Source organism: Sinohyriopsis cumingii, chromosome 5 (genome assembly GCF_028554795.1).
Source record: "Sinohyriopsis cumingii isolate HCF-2022 chromosome 5, ASM2855479v2, whole genome shotgun sequence".
Taxonomy (NCBI): Eukaryota; Metazoa; Mollusca; class Bivalvia; order Unionida; family Unionidae; genus Sinohyriopsis; species Sinohyriopsis cumingii.
Window position 1 is genome coordinate 83,211,759 of NC_142965.1, and position 13,097 is coordinate 83,224,855.

At 33.9% G+C, this 13,097-nt stretch overlaps 1 protein-coding gene across 1 annotated transcript in view; it reads right to left on the reverse strand.

The window, feature by feature from the left end:
* Nucleotides 1-13,097, reverse strand: part of LOC149799637 (uncharacterized) — a 39,344-nt gene that overhangs the window by 24,764 nt on the left and 1,483 nt on the right. The window contains exons 3-5 of the mRNA XM_089958241.1: nucleotides 11,174-11,349; nucleotides 7,832-7,958; nucleotides 5,923-6,037 (exon numbers count right to left, since the gene is read on the reverse strand). Of these exons, the coding sequence (XP_089814367.1) occupies nucleotides 5,923-6,037; nucleotides 7,832-7,958; nucleotides 11,174-11,349 (418 nt within the window). The remainder of the gene's footprint in view (nucleotides 1-5,922; nucleotides 6,038-7,831; nucleotides 7,959-11,173; nucleotides 11,350-13,097) is intronic.

A 13,097-nucleotide genomic window follows, 5' to 3' on the forward strand; every position in this document is an offset into this window, starting at 1 on the left:
TGAAACATGTAAATACTAATGTACACAAGCCATTGAGATCTATATTCTAAGGCAATCACAGGAGATAACTCTCTAAAATTGAAGTCAAAATCTGGTCATCAAGCTTATCCAGGTTCCTGGCAAGATAAAGCTTCACTATCAATATGATTTAATTGAAACAAAAGTTGTGTTAATGGTATAGAATTCACAATCAGATATTTGGATGCATATTCTGTGTAGATCTAGACCAATAAGTTAGAAATACAGGCCAAATATTATCATCATCAAACTAATCTAATTCTTCTTGAGATGAAGCCTCACAGCAAAATAATTTAAATCGATTGAAAGATGTGGAATTTTGCTAGAATGTTTTCAAGGACTGTGTCAGGCACAATATCTTTGACTATAGTTACAGCTCAACATTCACTGGATTTGGTGTAATAACTGGTGTTAAGCCAATACCTATTGCCATACATAATACAGTGGATTTATGAAAATATTAAGTTAGTGAAAGTGAAATGTAACGTGACATTTATAGTTATTCAAGAGAATTTTGGAAACTTGTTCAAAACAAAGGATTTTAGGTAATCCAAGATGGCTACCCAAGTGGACTACCAGTAAGTTGAAATACAATGGCTATATATAAACTTCAGATGATATATTATTTGCTGTACTAGCACACAATAAAAAGAATCCATCAATGTTAAAATCAGGTTATGACCATCTGGATTCAAAATGGACGATCTCTGTTCTTGTGTTTGATAACATTCAGCCCAACTCTGTCTGAAATATGATAACAGATCCTAAAGAAATAACACTTTGTTTTTAAATTTTTACCATATAAGACTCTCTCAATCTGTTGTATTTGATTCAAGATACCTCACTAAAAGACTGTCAATCTATTGTGTTTGATTCAAGATGCCTCACTAAAAGACTATCAATCTATTGTATTTGATTCAAGATACCTCACTAGAAGACTATCAATCTATTGTATTTTATTCAGTATACCTCACTAGAAGACTCAATCAATCTTTTGTATTTGATTCAAGATACCTCACTAGAAGACTCGATCAATCTTTTGTATTTGATTCAAGATACCTCACTAGAAGACTCGATCAATCTTTTGTATTTGATTCAAGATACCTCACTAGAAGACTCTATCAATCTATTGTTTGATTCAAAATACCTCACTAGACGACTCTATCAATCTATTGTATTTGATTTAATATACCTCACTAGAAGACTATAATCAATATATTGTGATTGATTCAAGATACCTCACTAGAAGACTCGATCAATCTATTGTATTTGATTCAATATACCTCACTAGAAAACTCGATCAATCTCTTGTATTTGATTCAAGATACCTCACTAGAAGACTCGATCAATCTCTTGTATTTGATTCAAGATACCTCACTAGAAGACTATCAATCTATTCTATTTGATTCAAGATACCTCAGTAGAAGACTCGATCAATCTATTGTATTTGATTTAATATACCTCACTAGAAGACTCTATAATCAATATATTGTGTTTGATTCAAGATACCTCACTAGAAGACTCGATCAATCTCTTGTATTTGATTCAAGATACCTCACTAGAAGACTCGATCAATCTCTTGCATTTGATTCAAGATACCGGCTCACTAGAAGACTATCAATCTACTGTATTTGATTCAAGATACCTCACTAGAAGACTATATCAATCTATTCTGTTTGATTCAAGATACCTCACTAGAAGACTCCATCAATCTATTGTATTTGATACAAGATACCTCACCAGAAGACTCCATCAATCTATTGTATTTGATTCAAGATACCTCACCAGAAGACTCCATCATCAATCTATTGCATTTGATTCAAGATACATACTTACTAGAAGGCTCTATCCATCTGTTGTATTTGATTCAAGATACCTCACTAGAAGACTCCATCAATTGTTTTTTATTCAAGATACCTCACTTAAACTCTATCAATCTATTTTATTTGATTCAAGATACCTCACTAGAAGCCTATATCAATCTATTCTGTTTGATTCGAAATACCTCACTAGAAGACTCTATCAATCTATTGTATTTGATTCAAGATACCTCACTATGAGGACTCTATCAATCTATTGTTTGATTCAAGATACCTCACTAGAAGACTATCAATCTATTGTTTGATTCAAGATACCTCACTAAAAGACTATCAATCTATTGTTTGATTCAAGATACCTCACTAGATGACTATCAATCTATTGTATTTGATTCAAAATACCTCACTAGAAGACTCAATCAATCTATTGTATTTGATTCAATATACATCACTAGCAAACTCGAACAATCTATTGTATTTGATTCAAGATACCTCACTAAAAGACTCAATCAATCTCTTGTATTTGATTCAAGATACCTCACTAGAAGACTATCAATCTATTGTATTTGATTCAAGATACCTCACCAGAGGACATCCCTCATCAATCTATTGTATTTGATTCAAGATACATACTCACTAGAAGGCTCTATCAATCTATTGTATTTGAGTCAAGATACCGCACTAGAAGACTCTATCAATCTATTGTATTTGATTCAAGATACCTCACTAAAAGACTATCAATCTATTGTTTGATTCAAGATACCTCACTAGATGACTATCAATCTATTGTATTTGATTCAAAATACCTCACTAGAAGACTCTATCAATCTATTGTATTTGATTCAATATACCTCACTAGAAAACTCGAACAATCTATTGTATTTGAATTACCTCGGGTACAATCCCATTAAGTGCTTCCATCAATGAAAGTGACCATAGTTTGTTAACTGCTACTAACATAACTCTTGAATGTGTTAATGTTTCAAGAGTCATTGAAAAATCTGGGAATAAACAGTTGATAGTAATGATTAAGGACACTGTAGAAAAGAAAATTTAGAGGAATATCATGGTTCATATATCGATAGTGAAAATATCAACTCTGATGTTCCCAATCATTGATCTCAAAACCATCAAAACTTAGAATTCTCTCAAAATCAGAGCCTTAAGCAAAAAGTTCTCAAAATTTGCCATCTGAACATCCATTATTTTTCCAAAAAATAGATGAGATCAAATTACTTCTTTCTGGAAATAATTCCATAATTGATATTTTTGCTTTCAGTGAAACCTTTCATGAACTGTTTCACGATGATGAACTTAAAATTCCTAACAAAAGTTTTCAAAGAAAAGACTGACTTTTCCAAAAGGATGGTGGACTTCTTGTTTACCTTTAAGGATATCATTTCTTTCACAAACATTGATATGATCTTGAGGAAACTGATATGGAAATAATCTGGCCTGAAATGAGACATAATGTCCAAAAGCCGTTTGTATTAGGCCATGTATATAGACCAACGAACACTGACAATATTTGATATACTAAATTTCAAAATAAGCTTGAAACTCTATATAGAAAATGAAGAAGTCTGTTAAGTGGGTGACTTCAGCTACAGTTTGTTTAATGAAGCCAATTAAAACTGGATTAAAACCATGAATTCCCTGAATTAGTAACAGCTAGGATAACAGAGCTATCTTAAAAACTAAATGATTACATCTATATTAACAATGCTGACAATATTATAGAAATTACAGTTCCCCAATATTTCATAAGCTAACATTTTCCTATAAGCAGTGCATGAAAATTAAGTCAAAAAAGTAAAACTTATCATCACAGATAATCAAGTATCAAATGACAAAAAGATTTAATTCACAAAAATTCCTTAAAGAACGGAAAGATATACTTTTGTCAGTAATTTAATGTCTTGATGACCCATCAGATGCTCTTGACATTTGGATGTGTTTACTGACACATTGAACACTCATGCTCCTATTCATTTCAAGAGAGTCAAGCAACAAGATCAATCAAACTGGTATACAGGTGATGTACTGAATGCTATTAAGACAAGGGATAGATTTCATTAATTAAAAGATACTGGCAATTACAGATTATGGAGAAACAGTCAAGTCAATGATTCAAAAGGCAAAGAAAACTTATTATTCCACTGAAATATCAGATAGTATCACAAAAAAGAATACTAGAAACCTCTGGGAAACCTTTTGACTTCAGAGGCAACTCTGTCAATAACTGCCATTTACATGTATCAGTGATGAAAATTGTGATAGGAAGCAAGAACCTCTTAAAATCAAAAATGCACTCAATAATTACTTTGTGAATATAAATTATAAACTTGTTGATATCACAGCTCCTAAAAGATTCTCCAGTGATGAATTAAATGAACATATTTCTTCAAAACTTAGAAAAGAAGAGTGCTTCAAAATCCCCCTAAAAGGCTTGAATTAATTTTAAATGAATTGATCAACTTGATGTCAGAACAGGAACAGTTCTAGGTAATATAAGTGCTAAATTCTCAAGACTCTCATCTCACCTTCACTTGTGTATATCTTCAATCTAAGTATTTCCACAGGTATTTTTCCAAACAGGCCAAAATTGGCAAAAGTACCTCCAATATGTAAGAAGGGAGATCTTTCTGTTATGAATTATAACTATAGACCTATATCAGTTTTATCATCACTTTCAAAGGCATTAAAAAGGCAAATTGGTAATGAATTTAGAAACTACCTGGCATAAGTTAATGATCAAGCTTTCATGAAGGACATTCATGCCAAACTACACCAACTAGAATGGAGGATGATTGCTTAACAGCAATAGATCAAGGCAACCTTGTAGACATTGTTTCTTGACCTTACAAAGGCTTTTGACCTTGTAAATCACAAAATCCTGCAGGAAAAGCTCAGCATATATCAAGTTAATCATGAAAGCTTAACTTAGTTTCGATCCTATCTTGAAGGCAGACAAAAAGTTTCAATTTTAAATAAACTTTCAGATAAAAAAACTGAAAAAAGTCAGGTGTTCCACAAGTATCAGTTCTTGGACTATTCCTCTTTTTGCTGTACATCAATGATTTACCATATCACATTGAGCTATCCACCACCAACACGCTCACAGATGATACGACATTATATAACATTGGCTCAGCAGGCCATGGGATTAGCACTAAGTTAAATAAAGATTTGGAAAAAATAACTGGTGTGAAGACAATGGTATGAAGACAAATGCAGTCAAATTAAAAGGCATGATCATAGGTAGTCAAGCAAGAGTAAAAGTTCAGAAAAATTATTTCAAAGTAATGATAAAGTGAACAGATATTGTATGAAAATGAAAAACTACTTGGCATCATGTGCTGAAAATACAAGTTGATAAGTTCATTAAAAAAGTTAATTCACTGCATCTCTTAATATGCCTTTCTATGCTATTTTAAAGACCCTCTAGACTATGACTCACAGTCTGGACCATTTGATTTGCAAACAGTTATGAACATTTCTCCAAAATAACCTTTTAGTTGATCAAAATGGCATTTTTAATGCTGCGAGTCTCACTTTTCTTTTAGAAATTGTGGATATCATGTTCAATCGTTTCCTTGGTTGAAGCTTTCTTTTGTGACTCGGTGAACTCATCCACATCATAAATGTTATCATCTCTACTTTCAAGTAGACCAACCAGCTTGGTTAGCTTATCCACAGACGAATCTAAAAAAATCAAAGATAAGGTGCCTGCTACGTGAACGTTTTTTTTGTTAATAATCAAAAGTAGTTCCTAACAGATGATACTATTTTTAGCAACACATGTTGTGCAGTATGAAGTAGTGCAGTGTGAAAGATGCTTCATGATTCAGACAAAGAAAAGTTAAAGGAGAAAAGTAAAGCTAAAAATACTTCAAATTAATACACATTTAATAAGTGACTGGGAACATGCACTTGTTATAAAATTCATGTATTCCTGAGATTTAACTGGCAAATCATGCAATATGTGTCTTGCATGATTTGCACCAATTTTACAGAAGTTGAAAATTCATCTTGTGCAAGGAGTTAAATGGATCGATTACCATATTCTTGCCATAGAGAACTGTACCTGTAACAGACAAGGAGCCCACATGCAACAATGATGATAACAACACCAATCAGAATGCCTGCAAGTGCTCCTGCTGAAACGGTCTCATTCTGACTTGCTTCCCCTGGCTCTACACCTGTAAAATGAAAAGGGACAGGAGAATGAATAAATAGGACAACATTTGAAACCTTTGGTATATGCATAAAGCTAAGAATTTTCTCAAAGTTTATTTAACAATATGCTTGGGCAACAGCTTTAAATAAAGGCTTCAAATCTGCATAAAGGGGGAATTCTATCCAATGCTATACTGAAATGGAAAATGTTTTGATATGTTTGGGTGGAAGTCATGTCCTATTGAATAAAATTCTCTTGCTAGAATTTCCAATATGCCAGACAACAGATGACTGTTACTTGAGGGGGTAAATCTTTTAAAACCAGTACACTTCCTTATAGAAACTGGTGAATAACACTACTTGGTATTTCAAAAGTATTAATTCTGTGTAAAAAGTTTTCAATACTGTTAATTTACTTGAATCAGTTCAAGGAGTTTCAATTTTCATCTAGTCTGTGGCCAAATTAAATTGTGAATTAAGAGACTCTACAGAAGATTATTCCAGGACATAAATTTAATGATGTCTATGTTTGAACATCAAAATTACAAAAATCATTACAACACTTTTTACCTAGGTGCATTGTGGCACTAAGTGGTTGTATCTTTTGTCTCTACAATAAAAGAATGAAATATATTGAAATTACAATATCAGTCCTGTGAATGAAAAGTCAACTGAAAAGTACGAATGACCTTAGAGAATTTAAAGTGATTTATGTTCTGCCATATATTTCCTGGTGTGAGCTGAATAATTGGGTTATGCTGAATAAATGCACTCAACAACACAACACATTTCTTTGTGTTTTGGAAAAGATGAGTCTATGATCTTTAATGTGTGCAAATTTGCTAAACTTTTAAGTTGCTGCAGATTTATGAACAATTAGAGACAGGGTTCATTTTCTATGTTTCCATTTAGTGACCTTGATGACATGTAGTTTGTTGCCAAGCAACATAGTGTCTTACTGGATATGGCTAATAGTTGGGACACAGACCACATGCACTGTACTTGGTTAATTGTTCGATCATAGACCACATGCGCTGGACATAATTAATAGTTTGGACAAAAAATGGCCATTCAGACCAGTACCATTTAATTTAGGATCAATAATATAAAATGTCTTGAAGTGAAAACCCAACACTATGTGAGCATTCATTCAAAAGTAGTGATACGATTATCAGAATGGCAGCCATATTAGACAACAGATTGGCACCATTTTCATTTAGGAATAATTAAGCATGATAATGAGTCTTCTGGTAAAAAGACCATGTCAGTATGACTTCCATTCTGTAGGAGTAGTGATCATCATGATAACAAGATTTTCAAGAAGGTTAGACATCATATGAAATCTTATGAAAAGACCCTGTTGATCTGACCATCCATGTAATACCAAGATTTTCAAAATGGTTGCTGTGGTGGCCATATTTGACATCAGATCAGCACCAGTTTCATTTAGGACCAAACAGACATTAAGTCTTTTAATGAAACATTCATACTGATAAGATAATCCATTCAGGAGGAGTAGCAATTACAAGATTTTCAAGATGGCTGCTGTCATGACCAGACTGTATGTCCTAGCAGCACCATTTTCATTTAGACCATGGGATAAATATGTATATAATATTTCATGGCAATCCTTCACGTAGTTTAGGAAGATTAGTGATAACAAAGTTGTGCAAGCAGACAGAGACAGACAACATACAAAAGACCATCCCATTGGCTCTTCTGGTCTATTATTTCTTTATCTGCAAACCTGTCGAGCTAAACAATTAATACAAAGCAGACTTTACATTAAAATGGCAAAATGATTAGACTAAACTTACCAAAAAGTTCAAACACAACAGGCTCAGAAAATTTTCCAACATAATAAGACTGGGAGAATATACTTTCAGTAACACCAGCAACTTTCAACATGTAGACACGGTTAGTCCTCAAACCTGTAATTAATTTCTGTGGAAAGAAGACAAAAATACCATGACATGAAATGAACCATCCCATTCATATCAGTTTTATAATGTCAAGAACCAGATTACGATGTAAAGAACCATACTGTTATGCAAAGAACCAGAATATAATGTAAAAAACCTATTATGATGTAAAAAGCCAGATGATGACATAAGAGTCTGATGAAGTAAAGAACCAGACTAAGCTGTAAAGAATCCAATTATTTAAACAAAACAACAGATTATGATGTAAAGAACCAGATTATGAAATAAAGAACCAGATTCAATGTATATAACAAAACAAACTATGCTGTAAAGAATCCAATTATAATGTAAAAAACCATATTATGAAGTAAAAAACCATATTATGAAGTAAAAAACCATATTATAAAGTAAAGAACCGTATTATGAAGTAGAAAACCATATTATGAAGTAAAGAACCATATTATTTTGTAAAGAACTAGATTATGATACAAAAACCAGATTATGATATAAAAAGTGGCATCATGATTTTAGTTTTTATTAAATATTTCAGATGAATGAACTAGATTTGCTTTTAAAACACATATAGCCCCAATGCAAACAAAAATGTCTAGTAACCACATCAAAAAATAAATAATTGAAAGAAAAAGAAATACTGCAATAATGGCATGAAAATCTGATCAGGTCATCCACATATAAATACAAACACGAGATCCACACTTCATAGATCTAACTTTAGCAACTTCTACTAATAAGAGCTTTGTCAAAAAAGTTGCAAACATTTTCAAAACAAAAACCAATGAAAAATGGCCCAAAAATCTAATCAGATCATCTACATATAAGGACAATATTCCTACTAAATTGTGTTTGAGTAGGTTGTTGTAGTTTATGTACTAACAAGCTTCTCTGAAATCTCAAGATGGTCAGAAAAAATGTATGGACACATAGACAAGTCCAGATCAGGATATAACTTCAGAAATGGGGTGGGGGCATTAAAAAAATAACCAAAATGTGTTTCCAGTTGACCAACTATCCCTGTTTCTTATTGCTGATCCTATCACTTTTTTCCTCCATGGAAAAAGAAAATATTTTTAAAAAATAATTTTACAAATAATTCCTGAAATTGATTTGAGCATCTTAACTGAGCCCAGTACTTTGAAGCATTTAGTACATTATTTATACTAATCATTATAATATATATTACATTTATATAAAAAAAGCAAACCTACATACCCTAATTTTAAAACTAGTGCAATAGGAAACATATTTTTGCCTAAGGTACAATAAAGTGTAAAGTATATGATCCCATTTACCTGGAACCTAGGTGTCATCTGCATAATTGGAAATCTAGTTAGTCAAATTTTGGTTTCAGGTAGAAATATGAATGGAATTATCTGGATTAAATGGAAGTGACAATTGTTGTTGCTGTTGTAGAGTTGAACACCATTTTTCAGCACAAGATAGGCTATACATGGTGGCAAGTATAAATGGTGGATGAAGAACCCAGGAAAACTCTGGAAAGAACCACCAACCCATGAGAAGCTACTGGCAAACTTTCTCACATTCCCACATTGGCCAAACCTGAGACCTGAACCCACGCAGGCATAGGCGAGTTGGCAGTGATCCATAATGGTGAGTGCTTTAGGCCACTCATTACATGTACTTGGGACCCCCAGTGGTAATTGTGAATTTAACGTATATGTATCAGTAATAATGTTAACATTAATGTTTTGTTGACACCTGACATGTTCAAGAAGAGTAGATTTAGAAACAATACAAATATTTTGTAAGATATTTTAGCTAAATACTAAAATTCATGACAGACTGACAAAATCCATTTCTTTTTGTGTGTACATTAAGCTTCCAATGATACCAATGCAATGAATTGGAATAAATGCTAGAAAGAATTACAGGAATGCTCTTTAGTTCTGAGAATAAATGATCATTCACTTTTTAAAATTATGTGAAGTACAGCACTAAGGTAGAATGTAAGTTCTTTTGAATAGGGACTGGAATAAAGTTGTTTATCATAGAGCAACACAGATAAATGAGATAAAAAAATATACATCTTTGACAAGCTCAGATCAAAATAAATGAATAAAAGATATTGTTAAGACTTTAGAATGAGTATACAATTAGAATGTATTCATGACAAAACTGACAAATGACAGAATTTAAATAAACCAAAGCCTCTATCCAAGGGGAGACCATTATTGTTTAACTTCTGTTTCAGTAAGCTGACCATGTTCAAGTATTTAGTGCTAAAACAAATAACTGTTAACACCTTTATTTGCTTGGGAGGGATGCATTAGCATATGAAAATATATGAAACACCAATAAACCTAGAAAACCAACTGCAAGATATCAAAATTTTAATTAAGATGAAATAAATCATGCTGAAAAGAAATGATTCATCAATTCACCCAGACCTTAATGATATTGATTAAACAATTCAATTTGCACATTATTATGGATCCCCTGACACCAATGTGTTGTTGTTGTTGTTGTTGTTCTAGGGTTTAATGACATTACAGCACAAGATGTACATGGCAGCCAGTATAACTGGTGGAGGAAGAACCCTGGAAAGCCCAGAGAAGAACCACCGACCCATGAGAAGCTACTGGCAGACTTTCCAATGTACCCACGCTAGCCGAGCATTGGATTCGAACCCACGCAGACAGAGGTGAGAACACCAGTGTGTAGAATGATGTATGCGAGAATACACTTTTGACTGATTCCAAAACTCACTGTTTATCTTACAACTGGATATGACCACATAGAACACAACACCTTTTGTTTCATTTGATGATAGCATCAGTGGTGATGAACATGATGATGATGATAACAAATAAATAAATAAGTAATTACATAAATTATGAACCATTACATTTTAATTACATAAACATGTGAATGTTATTTTCTTTAATTAGTTTTCTATACATATATTTTGCTTTTTTATGCCTAAGGTGAAGGAATCAAGGACATAGCAATATTTTAGGTCAGGTCATTTTACAGATGATGATTAAAGATCAATAATGCATGCATATTTGATGGGAACTGAGTCACTTTTCATACCCATGAAAATCTGGTCACATACTGAAAGTGGGCCAAATCAGCTCTTATCACAGTCCTTTCCACACAGTACAAATTTTGCGCTTTTTTACTGGACTACAAAAGTAATACATATAAAACCTAATGCAGACATTTCCACATCCAGAATTTTAATCTACAGTATTTTACCTCAGTCTCTTCCCCATCAACACTTAATTCTCCATGGTTGTTAGAATGTTTTGGGTCCCAGTAGTGAATAAAATAACGGTTTACACTCTTGTAGAATGTCTTGGGTTCTTCCCATGCTATATAGATGCTGTGAGAATCAATTACAGTATAGTTTGTGATACTGGGTTCCTCAGGACCTGGAACAATAATATATAATTCCAGAACTTTGTTCAGTTCAAAATACTATATTACTGAACTGTGAAATATCATATTAGCTGGTGTAAAGTGGCCTGTTTCATTACTTTCATACCATGATCCACCTTTATCCCCACCCCTACAAAATACATTTTGCAAAGTTGAAATTCTATCATGAACCAATATGTTGTGTTACTGTTAAGCATGTGACATGTTCAGACAATAAGAATTGTTGTTGTTGTTGTTGTTGTAGGGTTTAATGTCATTTTTCAGCACACAATAGGCTATACATGGCGGCCAGTATTAATGGTGGAGGAAGAATCCGGGAAAGCTCCGGAAAGAACCACCGACCCTTGAGAAGCTACTGGCAAGCTTTCTCACATACCCACATTGGCCGAATCCGAGACTCGAACCCACGCAGACAGAGGTGAGATGGCAGTGATCCGTAACGGAGAGCGCTTTAGACCACTCGGCCGTTCAGGGCCCCCAATAAGAATTGAGAATATTTGTTTTATGAACATAATAAATCAAATAATTTGTTTTGTACAATCAACAAAATATAATAATTATAGTTTTGGTCACCTCTAGCAAACTCTCCACCCTCACCCACACTGCTAGATATAATTTCTGTCTAACTGCCTTTAATCAGCATTCATTAAATAACAATTCTTCTTACCAGACAGTAATATTAAGATAGTAAATAAAGTCTTCTCAATGTGGTAAATCTGATTTCTAATTATGATTGAAACACTGTATACCTCAATCTAATGCAAAATGGACTCATTATCTGGCAGTCAGAGAAGTGGATTGTCATTCCATTTTGACAACAGCAATGACCAATTTTAATAGCAAGGAAGGCATCTGGTAGTCAGGGAAGTGGACTGTCATGATATTAGACCATAGCACTTGCCTAATTTGTAAGATAGGCATCTGGTAGTCTGGGAAATGGAATGTCCTGCCATTAGACCAAAGCACTGGTCTAGCTAGTAAGGCAGTCAAGGAAATGCATTTTTGTGCCATTAGACCACAGCATTAACCTAGCTAGTAAGGCAGGCATCTGGCAATCAGGGAAGTGGACTGTCATGACACCATGCCATAGCAATGTCCTAACTAGCAAGGCAGTCTGGGAAGTGGACTGTCATGTGATTAGACCACAAGAATGCCTAGCTAGTAAGGCAGGCATCTGGAAGTCAGGGAAGTGGATTGTCATGCCATCATACCGCAACGTTGGCCTAGCTAGTAAGGCAGGTATCTGGCAGACAAGGAAGTGAATTGTTATGCCGCCAGGCCATAGCATATGACAAAGCTAACAAGGCAGTCAGGGAAGTGGACTGTCATGCCTTTAGACCACAGCAATACCTAGCTCAGAGTGAAGCAGGCATATGGAAGCAGGGAAGTGGATTGTTATGTCACCAGGCCATAGCATATGACCAAGCTAACATAGGCAGTCAGGGAAGTGGACTGTCATGCCATTAGACCACAGCAATGCCTAGCTAGCAGGGCAGGCATATAGAATTCAAGGAAGTGGATTGTTATGCCACCAGGCCAAAAATAATGGCCTGGCTAGCATGACAGTCAGGGATACAGACTTTCATGCCATTAGAATACAGCAATGCCTAGCTAGCAAGGCAGGCATCTGGAAGCCAAGGAAGTGGAATGTTATGCCATGTGGGGTTTGTTTTCTGAAACTAATGAACCTTAATGCTTAATTGAACAAAGGTGGCAATGTGGTATAACTTCAGGTGATACA